General features: G+C 39.0%; 2 protein-coding genes across 4 annotated transcripts in view; one reads left to right on the forward strand and one right to left on the reverse strand.

Moving 5' to 3' along the window:
- lg11h2orf76 (linkage group 11 C2orf76 homolog) overlaps positions 1-1504 on the forward strand; it is a 31314-nt gene extending 29810 nt beyond the window's left edge. For all 3 annotated transcript variants that reach the window (XM_044131916.1, XM_044131917.1, XM_044131914.1), the window contains one exon: positions 1173-1504. In XM_044131916.1, coding sequence (XP_043987851.1) covers positions 1173-1331 — 159 coding nt within the window. In that variant the 3' untranslated portion in view covers positions 1332-1504. The remainder of the gene's footprint in view (positions 1-1172) is intronic.
- Positions 1505-5677: 4173 nt separating this feature from the next.
- marco (macrophage receptor with collagenous structure) lies at positions 5678-24875 on the reverse strand. Its single transcript, XM_044131913.1, has 13 exons — positions 24720-24875; positions 23616-23714; positions 23299-23435; positions 22941-23058; positions 22765-22827; positions 13704-13793; positions 11797-11859; positions 11583-11627; positions 10948-11028; positions 8600-8635; positions 8453-8497; positions 7385-7549; positions 5678-6116 (listed from the first exon to the last, which is right to left on the reverse strand). The coding sequence occupies exons 1-13, from the start codon at positions 24820-24822 to the stop codon at positions 5986-5988; spliced, it is 1176 nt and encodes a 391-aa protein (XP_043987848.1). The 5' UTR covers positions 24823-24875; the 3' UTR covers positions 5678-5985.
- Positions 24876-27084: the final 2209 nt, after the last annotated feature.

Here is a 27084-nt window from a genome sequence, read left to right on the forward strand (position 1 = left end):
GCTTGCGCCGTGTCAGCTGTTTGGGATTCCCTTTCATGCTTTCCCCTCAGAAAGCATGAATGGGAATCCACGCTTTCTGATTGGCTTCCGGTCACATTTAACATGCTGCGTTCTCACTCCCAGTCAGAAAAAACCACACACGCTGCAGTGATAAACTAATCAAGACAATTCAACATGTTGAACATGCCTGATGTAGATCAGAGCAGCCAGTCTACAGACTGAACCCGATCAGTCATACCACACTACAGGACGTTCTAAGATTATCGTAAGGGGAAAATCAGGGCAAAAAAATGTGTAGTGTGAACTGGGCTAAAGGGAGGAGTGAACTATTGCATCAGATAGACGGATATGCTTTTCTTCTCTATCTGAATCTAATGATTATTGAAGGGCAATATAATATACAGACTTTAGAATCTGCCCTCTTCTGGTTGAATTTAGTTTTTATTTCTACTTTGGTTTTATGTTGTTTAGTTTTTATTCAAGTGCATTCTTTCTTAATGAAGACTGAGTCCATTTTATTTTTGGTTGCTTTATTTATTTAGTTTACCAGTTCGGTGTTAAATATTCTTTTGAAAATAAAGTGCATTTATTTTTGGCAGGATATCGCTTGCTTTATCATGTCATTACCATTACATCAGTTTAAAATGGTCTTCAAACAATATTATTGTTTACCACAATAATTTTCGAGACAATCGCTCAGCAAAAATTGTTATCATGACAGGCCTAAGCAGGACTTCAGCTCGGTCTTGTTGACTATTTGCAACAAAATGGGTCATGGTTGTATGCTCACGCACCAATAGTCTGGCATTTTTAAGAGTGCATTTTGACTTCTGAGTTGGAACTTTTCTGGAACATATTGCCTAAGTAAGCTGCCTGATTTCTATGCGTAGCTTGATACAAGAAATTGATCTGATTAGGCCCTCATTACACAAATTAACGTAACAGGCAATGCTTAAATCCCCATTAATGTTCATGCAGCTTGATTTATCATTGATCATTCAGGGGGAAAAGAAATGAATTCCTAACAGATGGGTGGTAAGACAATAAATGATACTGAGCTCTTTAATAATTGTACAGTAGTGTAATTTTATATGTCAATAATAAATGCTACATAAATTACCAGAACAAGCATGTCAGTTTAATCTAAATATTTTGATTTTTTTTCTCTCCAGCAAATGAAACAGAAGTGGGATTCTTCAGAAAAGAAGATTATGTTTTCTATAAAACAAACCCCAAATCAAAATGGTGAGCAAACAGTGGAAGTTTTCACCTTGGTTCTTCCTGGAACCACTGCCAGAATGACAACAACCAGGACTTCCATTGTTATGTAAAAATGTGGGTGTTTTTTTTGTTGTTGTTGTTGTTGATTTTAGTTGAAGGAACAGTATGACACTGACCTATTATGTCCCTTTATTAATATGGTATGTTTCTGATACAAGTTACCATTGAAATGTATATGTTTGATTAGTGTTACTATTATGTTAATAAACTTCTAATAACTGTTCTTCATTAACTGTGTAACAGTACTAACACAGTAAAGGTAAAGGTAATTTTATTTATGTAGCACATTTTTAGCAACAAGGCAATACAAAGTGCTTTACATGAATTAAAAGGAAATACAAAGAAATTAAACCAAAGGAAAGAGCAAAAGAAGAAAACGAATCTAATGTTGATCTTAAGTATCTAAACTAGATAAACGAGATACTACTATTCAGGGTTGGTAGATAAGTATAAGTAAGTATTCTCTGGACTGCTCTAAATTTGCTAAATTTATACCAAATTTTACTATTATTATTACTTAGTTTCTAAGTTTGTTCTAATTCCTTTTCTGGTTGCAGTAGTAGGAGTTTCTGCATAATAATCTAAAAAATAATCTAAGAAGTATAATATTGGTCTAAATAATGAGTACTCTACAGTTTATAAAAAATAAGCTAAAGGGCGACTAATTCCTTTTCTGGGTTAAAAGTGAGTACTCCACAGTTTCTAAATAATAAAGGGAATGAAATAAAAAGAGGAAAGGACACATCAGGGCACATAGCAACATTCAGACAAAACAAAGACAAGTGAAGGTGGTGACATCACAGGGCCATGAAACCACATTGCTCAGCCTCCCAGCAGAAGTCCAATAAGATGTTATCAAGGCATGTTCTTGGGAGCGCTCAGCTCCACAGCTGCATGGATAACAGGAGGGGTGAGATGGGAAGGAGCGTTATGTTTACATATCTTCAAGGAGATTGGAAATATGCAGCCGTTCCAAAGCAACAGGGGAAAGCCAATTCAGATACACAATGTCCTAGGTCGGGTAGATTATACATTTCAATCTTCCCTAAAGTCTCTCCGATGCATCTCAATTCCCAATCATCCAAATTAGTTTGGTCATTCCACTGAATCGAAACTAGCAACTTCTCTAAGATCGAGTCCATTCCATTAGTGAATTTTAGAGTCCTCAGCTTGGCTGCAAGTCTCAGCAAGACTCACATCCAACTTGCATCTCTGTCCACACCAACAGTCTGAGTGTTCGATAGTTCATCCAAGTTCGTGACAAATTTGTTGATAAGCCAGATAATAGCAGAAACCCTGTTATTATTAATAAATCCAGGGTGTGTCCCCTGTGTCCAGTCTTCTCGTTGAGAAAATGTGATCAATTGCATTGAGAGACCAGTTGACCAGATCCATAATTTGTAGATTTGGAGGATGTACAAAGAAAGGCTCCAAAAATATAGAAAAAGACAGCACAAAAACAGAGCAAGCAGGGCTATAATGTACTACAATGTAGTATGACTGCTAAGTTAATATATGATGGTGTTGAACATGAAAATGTGTTTATTGGATTAAAGGTCTTTTGGTGTCTTCCTTGAGGTTCTGCTATATTGTGGCACCACCCTTTAGTGCTGTTGATAGACATTGTTTTTGGATAGATAGTGAGATTGAACTGCTGCTATTAAATTAGCTGGGAGAGGACCAATCACACTGCTGGTGTCTCTGTGCGTCGTCTCGCACCCTGTCAATGTTTGATGTCTGAAGTATACCTCAGTGCGGATCACACACGTCTCTTTTCACTCAAACTGGACACAGGCTGACTGCTAATCGCAGGTACGGAACCTGTCGTGCTTTCAGAGGTGTGCGTTGAGTGAGCGGTGAGAATAATTTGTCTTTGTGAACAAAGAATTATTTGCGCTGTTTACATCTCAACACATTGCCAGCACTTGGCTCTGTGTCTGCGCTGATAAAATGTATATATTGGTACCAGTTGGCTGGTGCGTAAGTGGTTAAGTGGTTCAGACAGTGGAGGAGTGTTTGTTTTCACTTTGTTGATATGCTGGTTTAATTTTAGCATTTTTTAATTATGTTTCCGTATCAAATGTTTTGTCCACTTAGTCAGCCAGAGTTAATGCAGGTGGCTGTGTGAATATCATAAATACTCGTTCTATAAAACTCAGGCATCCAAAACAGTTTTTGTGGCCATTAAACATTCAACAGACACAAAATAGAAGAGTTACTAAAGTCACATAAATGAAATCTGTCCCTCGGTAAGGGTAAGACCTACAGTGCAGTGGATTCAACTCATCATGTCTGAGGCTGCATTCAGACCAACACAGGACTAGAGTCCTGAATCAGACTCTGATCCGTTTGTCTAGAAAGTCCGATTTTCATTTTGGGAGGTCAAAATGTAAATTTGAATTTCAAAACAGACTTTGATCCCCCTAAAAACCTCGGTCTCGGTCCAGTTGAAGTGAACTCTAAAATGGTAGAAAACCTGTCTGAATGCAACCTGACTAGAGACCGTTCCAAAAGTAGTACTTACACTAATATTAATGTAATTATTAAATGTTAAAGTTCGGTCAACTATTCAATAGAGTTAAAATACTTTCCATTTGAGGAAACATACAGGAGGAGGCCACATTTGACCTTTTTGTTCAATGTTATTTGTATTGTTGGATGTTTGATAGTTGATTTATTTATTTTTGATTACAGGTATACATTTATTGCCATGTTCTTGAGCAACAATAGTAATGATGTTATTTATACCTTGTACCTTGTGTGACGTCTGTAATCATTGGACATCACTTCTGTGAATATGGAGGCGCTCCTGCGAAGTGCACGCTGCCTCATATGGTCCATCTCATATGGGATTGGTGATTGGCCGATAATTATATGAAACCCATCTTATCCCCTGATCTTATCTTCGTCAGCAGATTTAAAACTCAGCCTCTGTCCTCTTCTGCTCTGCAGTGAGAGGTTTGACTAACGGGTCATGTCTGCATGTTTGCAGTTAGCAATATTTACCCCACTGTTGCCAACTCACCGGCTTTCTTGCTATATTTAGCGACATTTTAGACAAAAAAAAAAAACATCAGCAAAGTCAAAATCGGCAGGTCAGGCTTTTTAAAGATCAGTAACCAGGGATCGGCCAGAAAACTGCCATCAGTGCAGCCCTACACACATGTTCATGACATTTTATGATTAAATTAATTTCTCTTAGGTATACCGTAATTACAATAGATAAAAACTAAATTTATGCCAGCTGAGTCATTCTCCCTTGAGAATGTGGATCAGTACTGGGTTGATTCTGTCTTCAAACTATTTTAATTGGAGAAGTTTCTCATAACTTAGAAATTGATGTGAAAATACAGTTTGTTTTAAATGCATAAATTATCAGCACCAAACCACATATCATCAACTACAGCTTAGAGTAGCTCATCAGTTTATTAATGCAGTATCCATGTAGCCTGATGGAAAATCATTTTGCTAGACAATATCAAACACGTTTCGAAGGCGAAAAACTCAGAAACATCCAGGGTCAACCACGAGAATCAACTCATTTAAAGTTAAAACTTAGTTTCACACAAATACAAACATTTGTGCTATCAAGCTAATTTTCAATTTGCAGCTCCACAAATCTTTCTGATAAACATTACATTACCAACACACATTAAAACATACTTTTATCTTGACTTTTTCTCGATTCTTCCTCGATTCTTCCTCTGTCTTTTCTCTCATCCTGAAGGATAAATAATTTTTTGTAAATTGTTTTAACTTATTATCCTCCTGGATTCCCTGCTGAACCTGTCGGACCTACAGTGGCACACACACACACATGCGCATAACTTATCTTTGAAAGCGCTCTGCACAGCAGCTCATATTAACGTTCCGGTGAGAGTTGGCGGAGTCCAACTCTCACCGGAAACGAGCCCGACTTACTGCCAGCGATGCGGACCAGACTCTGCCTCCGGTCATACAGGGACCTGACAGCCCGTATCAAAGAGCCCGGTACCTCATAATCCTGGAGAACTCCCCACAGGGCTCCCCGAGGGACACGGTCGAACGCCTTCCTCCAAGTCCACAAAACACATGTAGACTGGTTGGGTGAACTCCCAGAACCCTCCAGGACCTGCTGAGGGTGTAGAGCTGGTCCAGTGTTCCACGACCAGGACGAAAACCACACTGCTCTTCCTGAATCCGAGGTTCGACAATCCGACGGACCCTCCTCTCCAGAACCCCCGAATAGACCTTGACAGGGAGGCTTAAGAGTGTGACCCCCCTGTAATTGGAGCACACCCTCTGGTCCCCCTTTTTAAACAGGGGGACCACCACCCTAGTCTGCCAGTCCAGGGGAACTGCCCCTGATGTTCTACATACATTTTCAAATTGTAAAAAAAAAAATCACAAAAAATCACAACTTTATAATGAATTTATGTGTTTTTGTAAATATAATCACATAGAAATCATTACTAAAAAAAAATCAGTTCCACTAAGGGGGCCCCCTAGTGCCCTGGGGCCCTAAGCGGCTGCGCAGTTTGCTTAGTTTCATGCATAATGTGGGACCTACTCCGAGGACATAGTGTCTCTAAAGTTATGGTCAAATAGTATAGTATTACTCAAGTAATATGACTGGAAAGAAAAACATGAAATAATGTGATAAATTTCAGTCTAACATAAGGACTACAAAGTTAACTTTTGCACAGTTTAATCTCTCTTCTGCCTCTATGTACATTGTACTCCCACGTCCTCATCATGATTACAGTTGTGAACACCAACTTCATTGTGTGGACAGTCAAAGATGTCAGACTCTGCTCCTGTGCATTGCAGCTCATCCAACCAGATCTTACCGGTACCTAAAAACAGACATGCATTAATGAGACACTTCTTTAAAGAAATCTTTATTTAAGTACCCGACAGTCATAGGACGGAATTTTGTTTGTCCTCTTCTATTTATGTTCTACTTATGGCACAATTTATTTTGATTTGAACTGTGTTATCTCGGAAAATATCAGGAGAACGGTGATTCCCAAAAAGTATTAAGAAAAGATTTGGGATGAAGGTCTCTCTCCATCTAGGTACAGTGAACCCTCGTTTCTCGCAGGGGTTAGGTTTTGAAAAGAACCCTTGATAGGCAAAATCCATGATGTAGTTACTTTTATCTTTTTACAATTATTATACTGCATAATTAAATACTCTACATTGAAACCAAAGAACAAAACCTGTTGTCAGGCCTAACCATTTTTTAACAAGAGGATGCTTTCTTACAAATAACTACAATAAAATAATCATTTTAATGATCAATTCGAAGTTTAGTTGGACAAATTGTGACTGGTGTATTTCACTGTTCCTCTGACTGTGACACTGCGGCCTCACTCCGCTCTCTAGTGTCTTTTTCTTTTGAAGCCTGTGGTGCAGGTGTGTTTTTTTGAAAGAAGAACATAGTTATCGATAGTTGTGGTCACTCTTTTTTTCATCTGGGCAAAAACATTTTATCAAAATTTGCTGTATTACGTATATTTAAATATTGTAACGTTATTGGCACACATGTAGAGAAGAAGCATGGAGACTGTTTAACCAATCAGGATGCAGAACACAATAAACTGTGTGAAAAAAAACTGCACAAAAGAATTTGCGAGGCCGTGAAAGGTGAAGGGCGTTATAGCGAAGGCTCACTGTACTGAGGAGTGCTGCATCTCTCAGATCAGCCAATTGGCTTTCTGTTCATTTTCCATTTCTCTACTAGGGTACTACTCTACTTCTGAAATGAAAATCAGGCAATGTTTGTTCTGCTTGTATTTACAAATTTTTTTTCCACATGTGAGTGAAAAAGCATCCAAAGTATACACACATTTACACAATAATGGTGACAAGCTACAATGTAGGTACAGCTGTCCTGTACTGAGTGATAGTGAGTCTGACATTCAATCTCAGCCACCAGGCCTTCTCAACATAGACAAGTGGTAAGGCAGGTGAAGTGTCTTGCACAAGGGCACAATGACTGAGACGGACGAACCAGCAACCCACCAGGTACAGGAAAAAGCCCTACCTCCTGCACATATGGCCCCCAAAAATGGAAAATTAAGATCCTCTATTGAAAAAAAGGCAGAGCATGCTTGCTTACCTGGGGTAGCAGTGAAGGTGGAAACAACAGACTGGAACCCTAGCATCTTACAGATCACTCTCCCATCTAAAGTTCCAAAGCTGTCGTCACAAATGGTGCCCCAGATGTTACTGTGCATGACTTCCACTCGTCCTCTGTTTTGTCCAGGCACAAGACGCACTTTGACTGGGGAGACACAAAGTTTAAGATTTAAACTTTGTTAATTCACATCAGTTGGATGTGAACTAATACTAATAGAAATGACTAACTGTAAAAAACACACATACTAGCCAGTATCAGATAAAGAAGCATTGTAATGTCTGAATTCTGGTTGGTCATATTTAACATATGTTGGAGGAATGGAAAGATGTATAAAAAGAAAAACTAGAAGCAACTGACAGAGTGCAGGGTAATTGCAAGACAACTATTTAACATATTCACCAGTATAAAACCGTTGTATGTAGAAAAAAATCTGTATTAAGCAATAATTTATTAATGGCTAATCACTTAATGATTCTATCCACTTTAAGTGTAATAAAGGGAGTAACATACCTATAAGGTAATAATGATTACAGTTTTGTCAGTAATCTAACAAGTTATTACAGTTAAAAAATACAAATGAATTTGTTGGATATAGTTTTGTTTTCATTCTGTACATCAAATCATTCATTCAGCCAGGATATGTTCTATACAGCTCATGTCTCCAACTGTACTTTCACATGCTAAATGCTAAGAATGTACATGCCGCTTTTCTGTCCATGGCAACAAATGAAAGCAGCTGTTGCTAGAACCAGATTCATCTGGCTGCACTCGCTGATGCTCTAATCGCTGGACCACTTGGGGTAACGTGAGCATGTGGCAGGAGGAAGGAAGCTGGAATGGAGACCACACAGATTGCAGGACTGTTCTGAACCATACTTTTACTAACTACCACTTTCCTCTACTCTCCAAAATAGTAACTGTGAGTTTCTGACCCCATTAATTTGGTTTAGTTGATATTTACATCAAATCCAACAGATCAATTCATGTCAAATGTCTTTTTATTTTTCATAGTTGCTGTGTTTAAACTGTCTGTTATAAGTTACTTACTCTCTTTTCCTGACTCGCCCTTTTCTCCTTGCAGTCCAGGTGGACCTGGGGGTTTGAGGCAGTGGAGGAAAAAATATTACATCTAATTCAGCTGATTAAATAGTTGGTAGAAGTTCACAACAAAATTAATCTTAGGTATGCACATACCCTGAGTCCCTTTAAGTCCAACAGGTCCTCTTGCACCTGGTAAAACAATACAAAACACAAACAATACATTGAAACAAAAGCTGTTGGGATTTTTTTAGACACATCTTTTCAAGCATTGTAAAAAAATTTATATATATGATTAGAAGCTGCCTGATCATATTAATGTTAGGGACTACTGACAATAGTTATCTATTGATTTACCATGGCAGATATGGTTAATTACTATCATGTGATCAGAAGTTCTTAGCTCAGAGTTGTAAGTTTGATTCCCTGTTGGAGCTTTTCTGTCTGATTCTAAATTGTCCACAAGTGACTGAGAGTCTGGATTGTTGCAGCTGAACAGCTGGAGGCACTGAGATTTTCTTTTAAATAAAAAAATAAAAGTTATTTTATTTTTTTATTATCCAACCCTCTTTACTATTAACAAAATTGTGGAGAGAAGAAAAAGTTCTTTTGTGCCAAAACATCTTGTATGTAGCACATAAGTGTGAGTCTGTGGGGGTCAAAGGGCAGCCAAAGCCTGAATCTTATTGGTCAGTTTGCTTTTTCTGTCAGCCAAAAATGATGAGCGGAGTTTGAATCTCCCGTTGTTCTAAGATCCCGCCTGACCTTTTTCCAGTGTGCGTGGTTCTGGCAGGGTGCCGGTTTATTAGGTTTTTTTGTGGTTTCAGAAACTTAAAAGCTGCCGGTCACCAGCAGATGTAGAAAAAAATGTCCGACAGATCAGAAGGTACAAAACTATCACTGAACCTGACCTGCAAGAGCACAACCACCTCTCCAACGCACATCATGTGAGCGTCAAACCACTAAAGCAGCGCACACTTTTTTTCTTTTTTTTTTGCTAAAGATGCTAAAGAATAAAGACATGGAAGCGAAGGTGACCCAGTAGATCCGTGGAAAGAGGAGGATGTTGATTCCCAGGTTCAGGTGGAGTCAGACGTCCAAAGGAGGAGGTGAAGTAACAATGTTTGATTAACGTTTCAACTAGATTAAATTGTTTAACCCACAGTCTTAGCGAGACACTCAGGAAGAGCAGCAGATGTCAGCTAACGGGTGACCCATCAGCTCTCCAGTTCAGAAAACGTCAAAGAAGCTCATAAACCGACGACCCAACAGAACCGACACGGTAACAAGCTCCGCTGGGATCCAAACTGCTCTTAGAACTACAGGAGGTTCAACCTCTGATCATTCATTTTTAGTTTACAGAAAAAGTACCAAGCCGCCAAATAAACAAAAGTAAAGTGACCAGTAAGATTTAAGCTTTGGCGTGCTGGATAGATCGCCTGCCTTGGGTTTTGTTGGACCTATGTTTGGCTCAAAAAGAGGACCTGCGGCTTTCTTCAGCTGAGTTGGTCCTGGGCCAGCCTTTGAGGGTACCAGGGGAATTTCTTCCTGGTCCAGCGGGTTTTGGTTGATTCCCAGGGGAGTAGAACAGTTCTAATTGGGGAATCTAGATCTTTTGCCCCATTGGCAGCACATCACTGCCAACCACAGGTGTTTGTGCCAAAGGACCTAGTGTCTGCCGAGTATCTATTTACCCACCATGACTCACACCGCTCACCACTTTAGCCTCCTGGGACCAGGGGACCCAGTTGAGTTGGCTCAGCCACCTTGCTGTGGTTGTCCCCCAGTTTCTTTATCACTCTTCCGGGTCCTCCTCTAACAGCCAGTTTGTCCACCTCAGATGGACAGTTTGGTAGCAGTCGATCTGGAGGGTCTCCTTCAATTTCAACCCGAAAAGAAGCCGTGGTGGCCGACTTATTTAACTGCCTAGGGGTTACCGTTAGGTATTTCAATTGTTTTGTTTTTGTCGCTGCTGTTTAGTTTTTCATTTGTGTGTTTAATGTAGTTGTGATGTTGTTTCACATGTTATGTTTTTGTGACATTCTTTGTGTTCAGAGTGGATTGTGTGGTGAATACAATGTATATATTTCACACCTGAATGTGTGCTCTTATTGTGAAGGGGAGAAGGTGAGGTTAGAAGACACCAATGGTTGTACTTCATTCTAATTTTGATTTTGGTTGGAAGACATTGAGAATAAATCAAGACCCAAATTGTATTTGTCTTTTTCTGCTGACTTCCACAACATGACATTTTTTCTTTCTCCCATTATTGTCGCAGTTATCACAGTTAAATATATATAAAAGCAGTAGTCCTAACTGCCCAAAAATATGGTAAGGAATAAAGTGGTTGAGTCATTTTATACATGACTGTATAGTCTATATATCTGTAAACAAACTGTATTATATGCACTTGTTTTCTGTCACTTCTAAATCCTGTCATATAAACAAACTATAACTTAAATAGCCTGCAACCATATATTGTGGAATGTGAACAAGTAGATGACCTGGGGGTCCCTGAGGGCCAACACTTCCAGGGTCTCCTTTTTGTCCTTTTAATCCAGGTGAACCAGACAATCCAGACTCCCCTGCAGAAATCAAGAACAAAATGTATTATGTAAATACATACACCTTTACAAACATTCTGTTCTTGCTAGGATACAGACACAACACCCAATGCATTTGTGGCAATATCTGGTGATTTGAATAATGCCTCACTCTCTTCAACACTGCCAACATTTCACCAGTTTGTCAGTTGCTCCACTCATGAAGCAAGATTTTGGATTTGCTTTATGCTAATGTCTCCAAACCAAGACCTCCTCTGGAGAAATCAGATTATAATATTGTTGATCTCTGCTCTGACTATGAACCCCTTGTTAAAGGGCTACCTGTTAGGAAAATGGCAGTTAGGAGGTGGTTTCAGGAAGACATTAACACAGTGGTGCTCAAAGTGGGTCCTGCATGCTTTAGTTCTCTCCCTGGTTTAACACACCTGGATCCAATGATGGCTCATTAGAGGTCTAAAAAGAACATTTACTTGCTGAAAAGGTTGTTACTACCACCAGAGAGAACTAAAACATGCAGGATGTCGGCCCTCCAGGACCCTCTTGGGGCATCAATGCATTAACACAATTTTGGATACCTTTCTGTCCAGACATTCCAGAGTCACCTTTTTCTCCACGAGGGCCTGTAGTCATAAAAATAGATAACACAAGACAAAAACTTTAAGAAAATTTGTCTACTGATAAACCAGAGGGACAATAATTTATGAAAGAAACAAAAAAAAGCTTTACATGCTGACAGCAATGTCAGTGTGTATTCACTCCTATGCACTACCATTTAACCTACAACATTACCTTGGTCCCCTGGCTCCCCCTTATTGCCTGGTGCTCCTGGATTCCCTGCTGAACCTTTCGGACCTACAGTGGCACACACACACACATGCGCACACATACAAAAACACACACAGCAAGACCAGCTGTTTGACCAATATGCCATCTGTGAAAATATGTTCTGTCTTCCCTTTAAGTAGCAGCATGTCAGCAATATTACTGATGAGCATCACAGATTAAAGGGGGAAGAGACACTTCAATATTTCATAACAACAATCCGCTGACACATTTTCTGTTTAGGAGTCAAAGGAGTTCATATTCTATCCTTATTAAGCATGTAAAGCAAGAGATAAGTTTAATTTACTTTTAATTTTGGTTCACTGAACTTCACTTTTAGTTCCGTTTTCCCTTATGACAGTAAGGGTTAAATGTCTCCCCACATTGTCCTGTGAAGGAGTGTGGATCCTGCTTTTTACCCACTGACCTCTAGACATAAATCCCAGCTGACTGGGACTTTGTGAATTATTTAGGCCTGTAACTATAGCAAATTTTACTGAGCAATTAATTGTCTCAAAAACTATTGCGATAGAAGATAATATTGTTTGAAGACCTTTGTATGCTGATTTAATGGAAATTACATAATAATGAATGCAATTTCCTGCCAAAGATAGATGCACTTTATTTTAAAAAGAACACTCAACACTGGAACTGATAAAATAAACAAAACCAAAAACTAAAATAAAATGGATTCTCAGTCTCCACTAACAAAAATATACTTGAATAAAAGCTAAGCAGCATAAATCCAAAGTGTAAATAAATACTGCTTTCAACCAAAAGAGTTCAGATTATGAAGACTGTAAACCATATTGCCCTTCAGTAATTATTAGATTTAAATAGAGAAGATGGAACATCGACTACCTGATGCAATAGTTCACACTACACGTTAGTTCACACCTACATTTTCCCCTTAGAACTTTGATCGTTCTAAGATTGTTGCTTGTGATTTCTTAACCGCTCATCCTGTAGTGTGTGGTGTGTTACGGTAGATTGTTGTGGCACTCTGGGGTTTTCCCCGACTGGGAGCTTAACGCAGCCTGTTGAATGTAACAGGTAGCCAATCAGAAATCACAGATTCTCCTCTGTGCTTTCTGTGGGGAAATTACAGAGGGGAATCCCAAACAGCCCGAAGTCCAGCGGACATTAGAGATGATATGTGGAAACAACATTAATATTTACAAAACATTTTGTGCAAAGAATATAGAAATGATGAGGGGAGGAGTTGGAGCCAAATTGCTACACAGTTGATGAATCTGGTAACTTTTCAGCTGTTCTTTGTTAAGGTGACATAAATAGATTATAATGATTTTCATTCAGTCAGGATGTTACACTGACACTAGAGCCACATGCACTGCAGGTAGATTGTAGTAAAGCATTGATTAATTACTGGTTTTAAAATTAGTTAACTGGACTTGTAGCCATTATTTTGCATTGTTGGACACCACACGGCCCGATGGAACCCAATGGAACCGTTATACCTAGGATTTCTGTCGGCTAATGTGTGATCTCTCAGGTTTTGATGTTGTAGTGTGAACTGGACATTACACTGAGGAAATGAGGAAGGGAGGGTCAGTGGAGAGCAGCGGAGTTGAACCTTTTTTCATTCAGTGTCATCAACAGAAAGAGAAAAAGGCCGGAAGAGACGATAATGCAGATAATTAAAATGACGTCGATAGTTTTAATTTATCGTACGACTAATTGATTTATCATTTATCGCGACAGGCCTAGAATTATTACACAGATATAGAAAAGTACCAACAGAGAAGATGGTCTATATGTCAGCCATAACAACGATTATGCCAGTTTCAATTTGCAAATTTCTTTGACCACTTTTCATACATACATAATTAGTGTAACTGAAAACTACAACTCACCAACTTCACCAGCAGCTCCCAGTTCTCCTTTTCCCCCTTTGAGTCCTGTTTCACCCTTTTGACCTGAAGGGCCAGGAGCCCCACTGTCACCTGTCAAACAGAAGCACTACATACAATCCTTTTCTGTTGTGTACAACGCATCACACCAAATGAAAAGAAAGAAAAAAAGAAAATGAACAGTAAAATAACTGCTTAACTCACAATGATATGCTCACCAGATTTGTCAAATTTAACCAGCAACTAACAAATAACTAACTGAGACTTAGAAACAACTGGATCTCACAACGGAACAATGATCATAAACACAAATCCGTCATAATTCCTGGGTTTGGAATAGATACAGTATCCATAATATGAACTCTATTAAGGATTTATGGGAAGGGGACTCTGGTTTTGATATTTGCGCAAATAAATAGATTAAGTAAATTTCATTTCTATTCAGTTTACTTATATAGTCTTAATTCACAACAAATCTCAAAGCACTTTACAGAAAAATGTTTTCAATTCAATCACACATACATTCCAAATGATCCAAGTTATCAAACTGAAAAATATACTAAATTAATTATTCAAAGAAGTTTCAAAAGTTTCTGAGGAAACCCAGCAGGTCACTCCTGCTGGGTAGCGTTTGCGTTGTCATTGACTTTACAGATATCCCTTTTATTGAGCATATATGTAGCAACAGTAGAGAGGAAAATCCCCCCTTTAACAGAAAGAATCCTCCAGCAGAACCAGAACCTGGCTGAGTACAAGCAGCCATCTGTCTCGACTGGCTGGAGGTTTGAGAAGACAGAGCAGAATGCACAAGAAGAAACAGATGAACTGATGTAGGGTTATTTTTGATGTTGAATGTAAAAAGTTAATAGAAGGAGAAAAACATTAGGTGATGGCAGCATTATCTCCTCCTCCAGGAAGGAATCAGAGCCAATTGAAATTCCAGACTAGGCGCAGCTTCCATGGAAATAAAAATAAGTGAGAAAACAAAGGAATATTCCTGAGGAAACTATCAAGACCATGCTGAGTGAGAAGGTACCAAGCTGAAAACATTCGGTATTTCAAAATCTACAGTTTTTTTAAAGCATGTGTCTAACAATGTTATCTGATTTTATTCAAGTAATTTGCATGCAATTCTAGTTCCATTTTTGTAGTTTTAAAGAAATTATTTTTCATTTTCCTTGTTTAGATTGATACCAACGTCATCCAGCTCATGACAGACGAAGAGCTAAAGAATTATTTGCCATCATATGGAGACCGCATAGCCCTATTAGGATACTGTAAAAGGAAGGAAAATGGCCCCCCAAACAGTCGCAAATCAAAACTGTTTGAGCGCCTGAAATCAAAGCTGGATTAAAAAAAAACTGCTCATGAAGATGGCCGTGGTATGGAAAAAGTAGAGCAATCTGAAAGAACTGTAAAGAAGAATGCTCTGAAGTCAAAGAGAAAAATCGAAATAGGCTGGCTGCTGTGTGATGAAGAACAACAGGCTTTTAAACAAGTAAGAGCAAGAAAAAGTGGTGGAACAGGGAAGGTCGATGTATCAAAGGATGCTAAAAAAAAGTGAGATAATCCAGATGGCTGTTGACATTTTCTTTCCAAATGGAAGAAATAGAGAAGGGTTCAAAGCAGATTTTGAAATAGATTTGAAAGATTATCAGGAAGTGGCAATTGATGACAAAATCACTGTTGGACAAATGTTTCATGTTACAAAACTGACTATTCTCAAGTTTTACCTGACCACCCATAAAAAGAAGGCCAAACAGTCAGGCAGTCAAGATGAAGTTTTATCTTCACCATTTTTTCAGGATCAAGACAGTTCTCTGAGTCAGCCTTCCTCTTTATCTGCTGTAAATGTTGCAATGACCAGCCAATCTACAATATCCACAGAAGTAACTTCTGACTTCCTATTTGTTGGAAACATAACAAATCATGACAGTATTAACTTTTCACTCATTCTACAGAGCTTAGTGATGAGGATTTGGATAGCAGTAACAAAGTGTTTCTAGGACCGTTTTCTGACAGTGAGCCACAGATTTTGGATGATACTTTGCCAATATCCCCTCAATCCACATCATCTGAAGAAGATACTGATAGTTAACAGAGGACAGGTACTTCCTGAGCTCATAGCACAATTCTGTGATGACTGACTTCTAGATAGAGATTTCAAAATCCAGCTTGTACTCCCAGATGGAACACCTGAGATGGGTTATGATGATGGAGGAGTCGTTAGAGACTGTCTTTCTGAATTCTGGAAAGAATTCTATGACCAGTGTACTACAGGAAACACTTATAAAATGCCTTTTCTGCCACATGATTATGGACAGCAGCAGTGGGAGAGTGTAGGCCGAATAATTGATTTTGGATGGACAAGAGAGAAATATCTTCCTATTGTGGTAATGTGGCCTCGGTTTTCCTTTTTGAGTTAAATTTATGTTCTTTATATTTGTTGTTTAGGATTGCTTGTTATATTCTGAAGTATTTACTTTTCTTAGATTCAGTTGGGTTGTTGTGTTGCATGTTTCTTATTGGTTTTTGAGGTCACGTGCCACGCACACCCGGAGACGCCCCATTGCAGCAGCACAGGTGTTCTGCATTTAATTAAGCAGCGTGCAGACTGGGAGCAGGGATAAGTCATCGACGGTGAGACAGCTAGGGAGAAGCAGACGGACCTGGGCTGGTGGTTGGAGGATGGTGCAGGCTGACTGAAGGACTAGAGACGGGAGGACTGATCAGTAAGGAGGACCACCCGTCTGATTGCTGTTGAGGGCAGCGAATTAACCGACTGGTTGTCGTCGAGGAGCGGGCGGCCAGCTGTAGGAGCGGGAGTGACTGGAACGTTACAAAGTCAGCCTTCTATCACCTGAAGAACATTTCCAGGATTAAAGGACTAATGTCTCAGCCAGATCTAGAGAAACTCATCCATGCCTTTATCTTCAGTCTCATTGATTCCTGCAGCAGCGTCTTCACAGGTCTGTCCAACAAATCAATCAAACAGCTGCAGCTGATCCAGAATGCTGCTGCTGGAGTTCTGACTAAAACCAGGAAGATAGAGCACATAACACCAGTTTTAAAGTCCCTCCTCTGGCTCCCTGTAGCTCAAAGAATAGACTTTAAAATACTGTTGTTAGTTTATAAATCACTGAATGGTTTAGCACCACAATACATTAAAGATCTGCTGCTGTTGTATCTTCTGGTTCTGGTTCTGCTCTGCATCCACAGAACCAGAACCAAACGAGGAGAAGTGGCATTCAGCATCTATGCAACACAAATCTGGAACAAACTTCCAGAAAACTGTAAAACAGCTGAAACACTGACTTCCTTTAAATCTCAACTAAAAACCCACTTGTTTAGAGTTTTATTTGAAACGTAATCAATTGCAAATTTATTGACGGAATCTGTCTTGATGTTTCATTGTGTTTTTGGCCCAGCTAAGCGTCTATATCACAGACTTGTTTGTTGACTTATTGTCAAGGACTGCCTGCGCCTCCTTCTCCTTTTGATTCTTCATTTTTAAATAATTTATTGTAAATTTTATTGGTCCATTTAAAACTCTGTCCACAATCCTTGCAGCTTTTATTTGCAAGGTACTCCTTGCAAATAAAAGCAATTATTACCAAGCAATTATTACCAAGCAATTATTTGCTTGGTACTTGTTGAAGAAAATAATTATTTTTAGTGCTTAATACAGCTAATCTTACCCCAAATGTAAAGGTTATAATGAACAGTCTGATTTTGAACAAATTTCTTAATTTTAAACAGGTTTGTGTAAAGGATTTGAAACTAAAACTACTCTATCGGTAAATATTTAGAAGTAGGTCAAATCTGTGATCTCTCTGTGAGGTTCCTCCTGCTGTGTCAGGAGGCCATAAAATTAGTATTGCCTGTGAAACAGAACTCTGTTGGGTTCACAGAACATTAAAGGTTTTTTAATCACATCTGGCATGGTTTAAACTAAAATGCAACATAGAATGTTGAGATCATTAAGATTTTTCTAAGTATTAATAGCAAGTTTATAATTAAAGTGCATTATCTAAGTTTAGAATGGTGAATGCTGAATATATTTGAAAATTGTACTGTCTATGATAATATCTGAACCAAATGGAAATTGTTTCAATGAAAATGTGTTGTTTGGTATTAGAAAATTGTTCAGGATTTTATGTAATAGGGCAAAGATTCAAATCTTTGGAGAGGCTCAATGCAAAACTAGGTTTGTGAAGATAATCTTTCCTTAAACTAAATTACTTGATTTGGCCGGGAGGCACTCCGAATTTCACAGGTATCTGTGAAGTCTTGTTTTATGCTTTTATTTGCCCAAATGGCCTTAGAGCCAGAAGACCAGGATGCAGCTGCTTGCTCCATTGTTCTTCCAGAGAGCAAATGGCCTTTGATCTTGGCGTGAAATTAGGGGAAGTTCTAAGTTTTATTGGCGTCCAAGGTAGCGTCTGATTGGTCATACAGAGCTACGCCTCAATTGAATACATTAAAAAGTTAGGAAACACCTCCACTATAAAAGTTTGTGCACAGTAATAATAAATCAGATTGGTGGTATATTTCTGCCATTTTGGCATCAGCTTTCTCCAAAGACATGTCTTTGCCTCTTCTTTCTCTGTCCTGGTTTTTATTCTTTGTCTGTCTCAGGTAATGAGTCTGTATCTTGGCTGTTTTGCAGCTCAGGTTACCTCATTGTGGTTTTCTATTGGATTAAACGCTGTAACTCTGTGACATCATCACGCATCGCCATTCCTGATTGGCACACACGGTTCGCTGGAAGAATCCGGGAAATAGGAAAGAAATTGAGAGAGCCAAGCTTTTTCCAAATTAAGCTAACTTATTATTTCTTTCTTTAACATACTCCACTCGGGTGGCACCCGAGTGGAGTACCAAGCTGTCATACAAAGATAGCTGTACGACAGCTTGCTCTTGTCATACTAGAGCAATCTGCCCTTAGACAGGTAAAAAGTGAGGTGGTGGAGAATTTCCTTAAGTGCATGTCTGAATCTGAGCGCTTTGTGTTTCAGTCATGGCAGTCAGACCTCAGCAGTGTTGACAAAGAGGAATTGATAAAGATTCTTGATAACCACAGTCACAGACGAATGCCCAGTGCCAGCAATGTAAACGAAATCCTCCAAGAGTTTGCACACAAAACACTTGTCCAAGAACCTGCTTACGTTATTGAACAGTGGGCCAAAACACTCAGTATCACTGGGAACAGCTTCCAGGACCTTCCTTCAGTGTATGAAAACATGCAACCAAATGCAAGGAAAGTTTTGAGATACTATCTCATTAGTAATGAGATTATTATTATTATTATTATTATTATTATTATTATTATTATTATTATTATTATTTAATATTTAACAGAGTGGCAGAAACGGGCTTCCATACTATTACAAGTTAATTTGTGATTCGGTTCGGTTCTGGTCCAGTGGGGAGATTCTCCGTACTGCGGTCTGGAGCTCAACAGCTGCAGTTATTTCTCTGCTGATTTGCAGCGACACTCAACAACAGAGAACCTCGAGGTTCTGGTTGTGATGGACTAAATAATCCCAGATATTTTATTTTGTCTTATAAAATTTTATTGCTGGCCCAAAAACACACTTGCTGCAGCCACTTCATGAACTTTATTCTTTAATTTCAAGCGAAAAAAGAAATTCTCATCACACCAAGCTAATATTATAAAGTTCTGGTGTTTTATACTGTTGGCACAAACCTACAACTCAGATCTCTGACCAGCTTCTCTGCGTTTCTCTTTATTATTTGTCAGTTTTTCAGAGAAACGAGCTGCTAATTCACGGTCATTCCATTACAAAACTTGACGATCGTGTTCCTGTCGCTCCCTGTGATTAAACTCACAATTATTATAATCTACACTGTGCAGCTCTCTGTTAGCAGACTGTGTGTCCGTACACAAGTTTTACTAAATATTGTATTATAACCGAAAAGAGAGATGTAACTTCTATCATGTTTATAGACTAACAAAAAACCCTACAAATTACAATGTGGCCCATAATCGTTTCCTCAGTAAGCAAGACGACACCTCGCTACAGCAAAAAGAAAGGGGCGGGGACAGACCGGTGTCAGTCACGTACCTTATTTGGAAATGGAACCATTGCACTCCGGAAGTGAAGGGGGCGCTATTTATTTATATATCTGCAGTCTCCCGTTTTTATTTTCTTTTGAAGTCTGTGATATAGCTTCATCTTTAGGAAGGAGTTTCACTCTCAGCTTGTACTCGAACTTCTCTCTTTTATTTACTACAGCGCAGCTCACAGTTTTTAACAAATTCCGTAGCTTTTTGTGTACTTCTAAATCTGCTTCTTAGTCTTCATCTTTTCGGGCCTGATACTGCCCATAGTGGCGTGGGGGTGGTAGCACAACTAATGTAATTATATTACTAAATCAGAATACCACAATGTATTTATTATTAATTCTGGCATTACTGGAACCGTAAAAGATAAAGTCCCTCACAAAACACCATACCCTTTTTATATTCCAAACTTTCTGTTCCTGTAATTTTGATTAATATTGTAATGACGCCAACACCGCAGATGTAGTCCCGCCAAACAGGGTTTATTAGAAAATTACATCTGCTTTTTCTGAGGCTGCAGCTCACGCCTCCAACAAAATGGCACGCTCCCCGATAGCTTCACTGCTAACACGCCTCTAAACTCTCCCCACTTCCGGTCCTGGAACTCCCGCTCCACCGATCCCCCGCCCACATGACAGACCTATCACATGTGAGTGGGAGCCAGCAGAGTCAGACAGGGGAAGCCATAACACTATAACAAAATGGGTCACAATGCAACTTTTAACAAATACAAATAACTAAATGGACCCCAGCAGAACTACAACACAGAATCGTTACAATATATTTAACAGATATAATGAGAAGCCAGAGGTTTGTATCCCAGAAAATAAAAAAACCTGGAAAATGCCATTAGTGGAAATTTATGGAGTCACATCCTCATCAGCTAATTAACTCAAAACAACTGCAATGGATTCCTGACCCTTTAATGTTTAAATAGACTCTCACTGTGGGTCAGTCAGCTTCACAATCAGGGGAAGACTGCTGTCCATAAGACAATCATTGACAGCCTTCACAAGGAGGAGAAGGCACAAGAGATCATTGGTGAAGAAGCTGGGTGTTCACAGATTTCTGTATCTAAGGATGTTACTAGAAAATCCAGTGAAAGGAAGAAGCGTGGTAGGAAAAGATGCACCAGCAACAGGGAGAACTGGAGCTTTGAGAGGATTATCAAGTGAAATCTATTCCATAAAATCCACCAAACACAAGTGAATACAGGTTCTGGTCCACTGGGTTCTCTGAAGTCCACACTCAAACGACATGCTAAAGCACTTCATGCTCATTTCTGCTGACAATCTGGATGGAGATACTGATTTTATTTTCCAGCAGGAATTGGTAGCTGCCAAAGATATCAAAAACCAGTTCAATGACCAGCTTCTGCAACCGTGGATCGGACCTCCAGTGCTCCTGCCCTCAGCCAGCACCCATCCCACACTGCACTCAGCCCCTTTGGCCCCTCCCACAGGCGGTGGGCCCATGGGAGGGGGGAACAATGTCTCCTCTTCAGGCTGAGCCGGGCCAGGGTCCATGGGTAAAAGCCCAGCCACCAGGTGCTCACCGTTGTGCCCCACCTCCAGGCCTGGCTCCAGAGTGGGGCCCTGGAGACCTGCGTCTGGCTGAGGGAACTAGAGGGAACTAGAGGGAACTAGAGGGAACTAGGTCCATGGTTATTAGTCATCATAAGGGGTCTTCAGGCTGCGCTTGGTCTGGTTCTTCACCTCGGACCTGCTGCCTTGGGTGACCCTGCCAGGGGCATGAAGCCCCAGACAGCATAGCTCCTCGGATCATTTGGACACTCAAACCCCTCCACCACCATAAGGTGGCAGCCCACGGGGAGGCCAAGGAGAAGCGGCCAAAATGGCTACCGTGATACAGTAAATCTATGAAAAAACACTAATATGGGAGCATAGCAGGAAAGAGGGGTAAATACAGTAGTTTCCCAGCCAAAACAGGGTTAGGGCAGCCACAAGCTGTATGGGCTTCCATCCCATCTGTCCAGTGCAACCGACAGGTTGCCTCCATGCCACGCCACATTGATGCAGTATTTCATGCAAGAGGAAACCCAACCAAGTAATCAAGAAATGTTCATACTGGACATGTGTGTTAAAACATTTGTCTTTGATAGCGGATCTTATAATTTTGTGAGACATTGACTTTTGTTTTTCTTTACTTGTACGCTATATTTATAAACAAAGCAAAACACAGAAGCTTCAGATATTTTACTCCACTAGTAATACATTTCAATAAAATACCCATTTCACTTTCTGAGATGAATGGTAAGCAATATTGCAGTTTTACACAATACTGTAATTTTTTGAGTTCCAGTCCATATCCAGAACTAAAGGAGCCTTTTAGATGAAACATCATCAAGAAACAAGTTCACTTGTGACACTTAGGATGAAAACATGGATTCATTTATTAATAAATGGAAAAAAAATACTTTAGCACAAGGCAACTTGTGAAACAAACTGATCTGGAGTCTGTCCAAGAGAGTAAATCTCCATGGCCATATTTTTTGTGAAATCAAATCAAGAGCAAAGCAACTATAACAAACACCAATAAACTTTTAAAATCATGTAATTAGTCATGTAACAAGACAAACTCTCTCCTCAGTTGTTGCATCCTGGGCACACCAGCAGCAGGACTCTAAGGTTTGACTAAGTGATCACAAATTTTAACTAACCATAATTCTCACATCAGCTGTAGAAGATTATGTAATCTGAGACTAACTGTAATTACTGTATTCAAAGGAGACCTTTAATTGTCCAAAGACCAAATAAAACCACATAGAGTATCAACCACTGCTGCAGTGTAAAACCCCTTTAAATAGTTTATTTTCTTTGTTAACAACATGCTAAGAACCAAATGTAAGCAGTACGAGTGTAGCAAAACAGGACACTTGTTTTGAGAGATGCACTCAAAAATCTGAATGTGACACTTCACATTCATGTTAGTAATGTCCAGTTAAGATGGACTCACCTTTTGGGCCTCTCTCTCCTTTCGGACCTTGTTGTCCAGGTAGACCGTTTGTACCTGGTGGGCCTAAAAGCACAAAATAAATTTATTCAAGAGATATATTTGACCTCAGATCAGTTTCTCAACACAAATGTTACTAAATTTTAAACAAATGTACTCAACCATGCACATATAAGTACCTGTTTTGATTCTAATGTTTGTTAGTTTGTTTTCCAGGTTGTGGTTGCTGGTATTGAGCAAGTTCAGGTCAGCCCTTAATCTTTGTAGCTGACCTTCCTCACCACACAGACTCTTGACCTGTTACCATGGTAACCAAAAGATATTCAAATGGTTTACATGTAAATAATAAATAACATGTTACATATAGCCTAATTAAAATACTTACATTGGGCATTATAAGTTCTAACTTATTGGGAGACACATTCATATTTTGAGTTTTTGAAATGATAGTTTTTTTGACTCAAGTCTGCACTTCTGAAAACAAAACTCAGAACCAGCTGCGTTAATCTTCTGTGAAATATACAAATGTATGTGAACCTGATTTTGCAAAACCCATAAGTGGCTCCTCAGACTGTTGGCTTCTTGGCTGTTGTTCTGGATGAGAAGGTTGAGGTCAAGGTCGTTGTCGCTATGATGATATGAACTCTGTGGCGCAGGGCTCAGTCCCAACACAACTACAGCCAGAAATAAAAAATAAGTTAAACAGCACTTCTTTCATTAAACCATTTAGGGATTTTAGGACTAACATAAGTTACATCATATTTACAATTTTCTTTAATTGTTGTATCTGAATTAAAACTATCTTAAAACTGAACTGTAATTTTAGTCCAGATTTTTTGCCTAAATATTTGTACCTTTATAAATGAGAAAGGCATCAAGCGCTGTCTGTAAGATGACCCAGATAATTATCACAGTAAAACTCCAGTGTCTTCTGGAGGGGGCTGGTTTCAGATCTGAAACACAAAGAGAAAATGCACATTGACAGATGATGACCTCTGTGAGGCAGGAGAGAGTTACTGCTTTGTTCGCTGTAGGAAGACATTTATAGAGCAGATCATCAAATAGAAAGAACTTCTTATAGTAAGATATATTTGGGCGTGCCACTTAATTATCAGACAGGTTTATGTAACTGAAATGTTGAGCTATATTAGTTATTATAGTCCAACACATTAACTAATGCAGAGAAACTGTTTCAGCCTCTAGCAGAATAAATAAACTGAACATATTAACTGGTAGAAGGTCTTACATGCCTTGTTGTAACCAAGCAGGTATTAACTGAAGAAGTTCTCAGTCAAGCTGCAACATTTTTATCCTTTTTTGCTAAATTAAGCCATCCACCAGTTTATGTGTTCACTGCTCTTTTTACACTGTTCCGTTTTAAAGATTTGAATCTTTTCATTAAACTAAGTAGTCCTTGTTGTGCATTCAGAATGACAAAGTTGTCCACATAAAGAGCAATTAATAAATATTTTTGCTGAAATTAAAAATGTGTGGTGTGATGGTGAGTTGGTGATGCTGATTTTTATTGTACTTTTTGAAAGTGTAACCCCACAAAATCAATTAATTGAAAACAATTTTTTTCTTTTTAAATAGCTCTTTGTGTTTCTTTCCTGCTTTCAGCTGTTCATATAAATGTTGGCATTTGTTTTCTATTGGATTTCAGGTGAAAATTTTAACAAGCTGCACAAGTTATATTGTACAGTATGTGAAACTAAATCTAGTTATACTCAAATTTGGCTTTTTGCAAAATCTGAAAATTTCCTGTCATAACTACAGTCAAAAGCAAACATTTTGGCAAAGTAAAACTCTGGTCAGTGTAAAATGACAGCCTTTAGTTGTATCCACTGTATGGAAATATCCTAGCTTAGCCAACACCAGTAGTTTTATTGTGTACAATTTCCTAATATCTAGAACTTCTCCATTAATCTGTCGTGAGAACATTGATATCTGGTGCTCACCATCATGCTGGAAGCTGTAGCGCTCGCTCCTGCTCAGCGACATGTCGAACAGTGGATTGTAATGGGTGACCTGGTCCATTGTCTCGTCCACTGCTGTCTCCATTCTCACTACAGTTTGATGTCTGCCTACCTCTTGCTTAAGTAGTTCTTGATGTTGGGAAAATAACTCCTCTCAGGATTGCAACACAACACTCATGAAACTGCAGAGATGAGCACAAAGAGGGGAAGTGGAAAAACTTTGATATTGACTCTGTGTGTTGAAGGGCTGTGGTATTGTGTGGTATTGTGGGTCAGCATTGGGCATTATGTTATTACAAATGTAATAACATCCTGTACCTACGATACAGAGACAGAAATAAGCACAACTCTTCTTTTCTGAGAATGTTGTATTAAATACTTTTAATTCTATTTAAAATGCAGTGGTTTTTTCCATCGACTCATTGGTATCTGCCTTGATTTTTGTTTTTTCTTTTTAATAAAACAGGGAAGAAAATGCTGATGTACCAATTTGATTTTTCAAAAGTACAAAATGTTCGAGCATGACTTGTTTTCTTTTAAATCAGAATGCAGAAGTTGCACAGTGTGGCACAATGACGTCTTCCAAAATCTTGTGCTTTGGAAAGTGAAATCTGAAAAAGATTTCAGAACCTCCACTAATCAGCAAATGGAAAAAAATGATCTGAAAAATTTGTAGCATGGAACAAATTCCATTTTCTCTGTCATATGTCTTCAAGAAGGAGGAAGAACACCAGTAAACTAGATGTCCTGCAATAACCTCTAGTCTTGCTTTCCTGACCAACAAAGAACTATTCCATTTACATCTGATCATACATTTGCAGCCTTGTAGACTCAACCTTACACACCTTGTCTGTTATGATGAGCTTGTCTGTCTGTCCTTTCTTTTATTCTTTTTGTTTTGCTGTTGTTTCTAAAAAATAAAAATGAAGCCCAGTCACTATTTCAATCAGAAGGAGTTTAAAATGTTTCAAACACACACACACACACGCACGCACGCACGCACACAAACACACACACACACACACACACACACACACACACGCGCACACGCACACACACACACACACACCCACACACACACCCACACACACACCCACACATACACACATACACACACCTTTAGATCAACATCCACTTTTACTTTTGTGGGGATTGAGGGAAGGTATTTATTACTTTTTGGGTTTTGGTTTTTCATTTAGCCTTTTAGTAAAAGTAAAACTTTGCTAAGGAACTTGATTCGCCTTTAACCATAGAGGAGATTGTGGCTGCCATGAAAAGCATGCAAAGCAACAAAGCTCCCGGTCCAGATGGATTTCCTGTTGAATTTTTTAAAAAATTCCAGGACAAGCTATCCCCAATATTACATGCGGTATATAAGGAGTCATTTCATCAGGGCAGTCTCCCCAATACTTTAACTCAAGCCTCGATTAGTCTCCTCCTGAAGAAAGATAAGGATCCAAATCTTTGTAGCTCATACAGACCTCTCTCCTTAATAAATGTTGATGCTAAGATTCTTGCTAAAGTTTTGGCACGTCGCCTAGAAAGTGTAGTACCTACTATTGTCTCACATGAGCAAACTGGATTTGTTAAGGGGAGGCAATTATTTTTCAATATCCGTACACTCTTGAATATTATTTACTCTAAGACCACCACTGACATTCCTGAGGTCGTGATCTCTGTTGACGCTGAGAAAGCGTTTGACAGAGTTGAATGGGATTACTTATTTGCAGTTTTAAGAAAGTTTGGACTGGGTGATGCATTCATTTCTTGGATACATCTCTTTTATATTTCTCCTCATGCTAGTGTCTCCTCCAATGGCATTCAATCCAGTTTTTTTAAACTTTTCCGCGGCACTAGACAGGGATGCCCGTTATCTCCCCTACTGTTTGCACTGGCTATCGAGCCTTTGTCAATCTTTCTTAGGTCCTCCAATACTTTTACTGGAATTTCCCGATTAGGCACAGAATTCAAACTATCGCTTTATGCTGACGATTTATTGCTTTATGTCTCAAATCCCACTCTTTCCATACCGTCAATCCTGTCTGCTTTTCAGAGATTTGGATCTTTTTCTGGTTACAGAGTAAATATCGCTAAAAGTGAATGCTATCCTATCAATGCTCTTGCTTTAAAGCTTTCACACTCGGACATTCCGTTTAAGTTGAGCTTTTCTGGCTTCAAGTATCTGGGCATCAATGTAACAAGATCATTAAGCTCTCTTTTCACTGCTAATTTTCTGCCTTTAATTTCTAAAATCAAATTGGACCTCCAAAGATGGAATAGTTTACCACTCTCACTTATAGGTAGAATCAATGCAATTAAAATGAATGTTTTACCAAAATTCCTTTTT

Source organism: Gambusia affinis, linkage group LG11 (genome assembly GCF_019740435.1).
Source record: "Gambusia affinis linkage group LG11, SWU_Gaff_1.0, whole genome shotgun sequence".
Lineage (NCBI taxonomy): Eukaryota > Metazoa > Chordata > Actinopteri > Cyprinodontiformes > Poeciliidae > Gambusia > Gambusia affinis.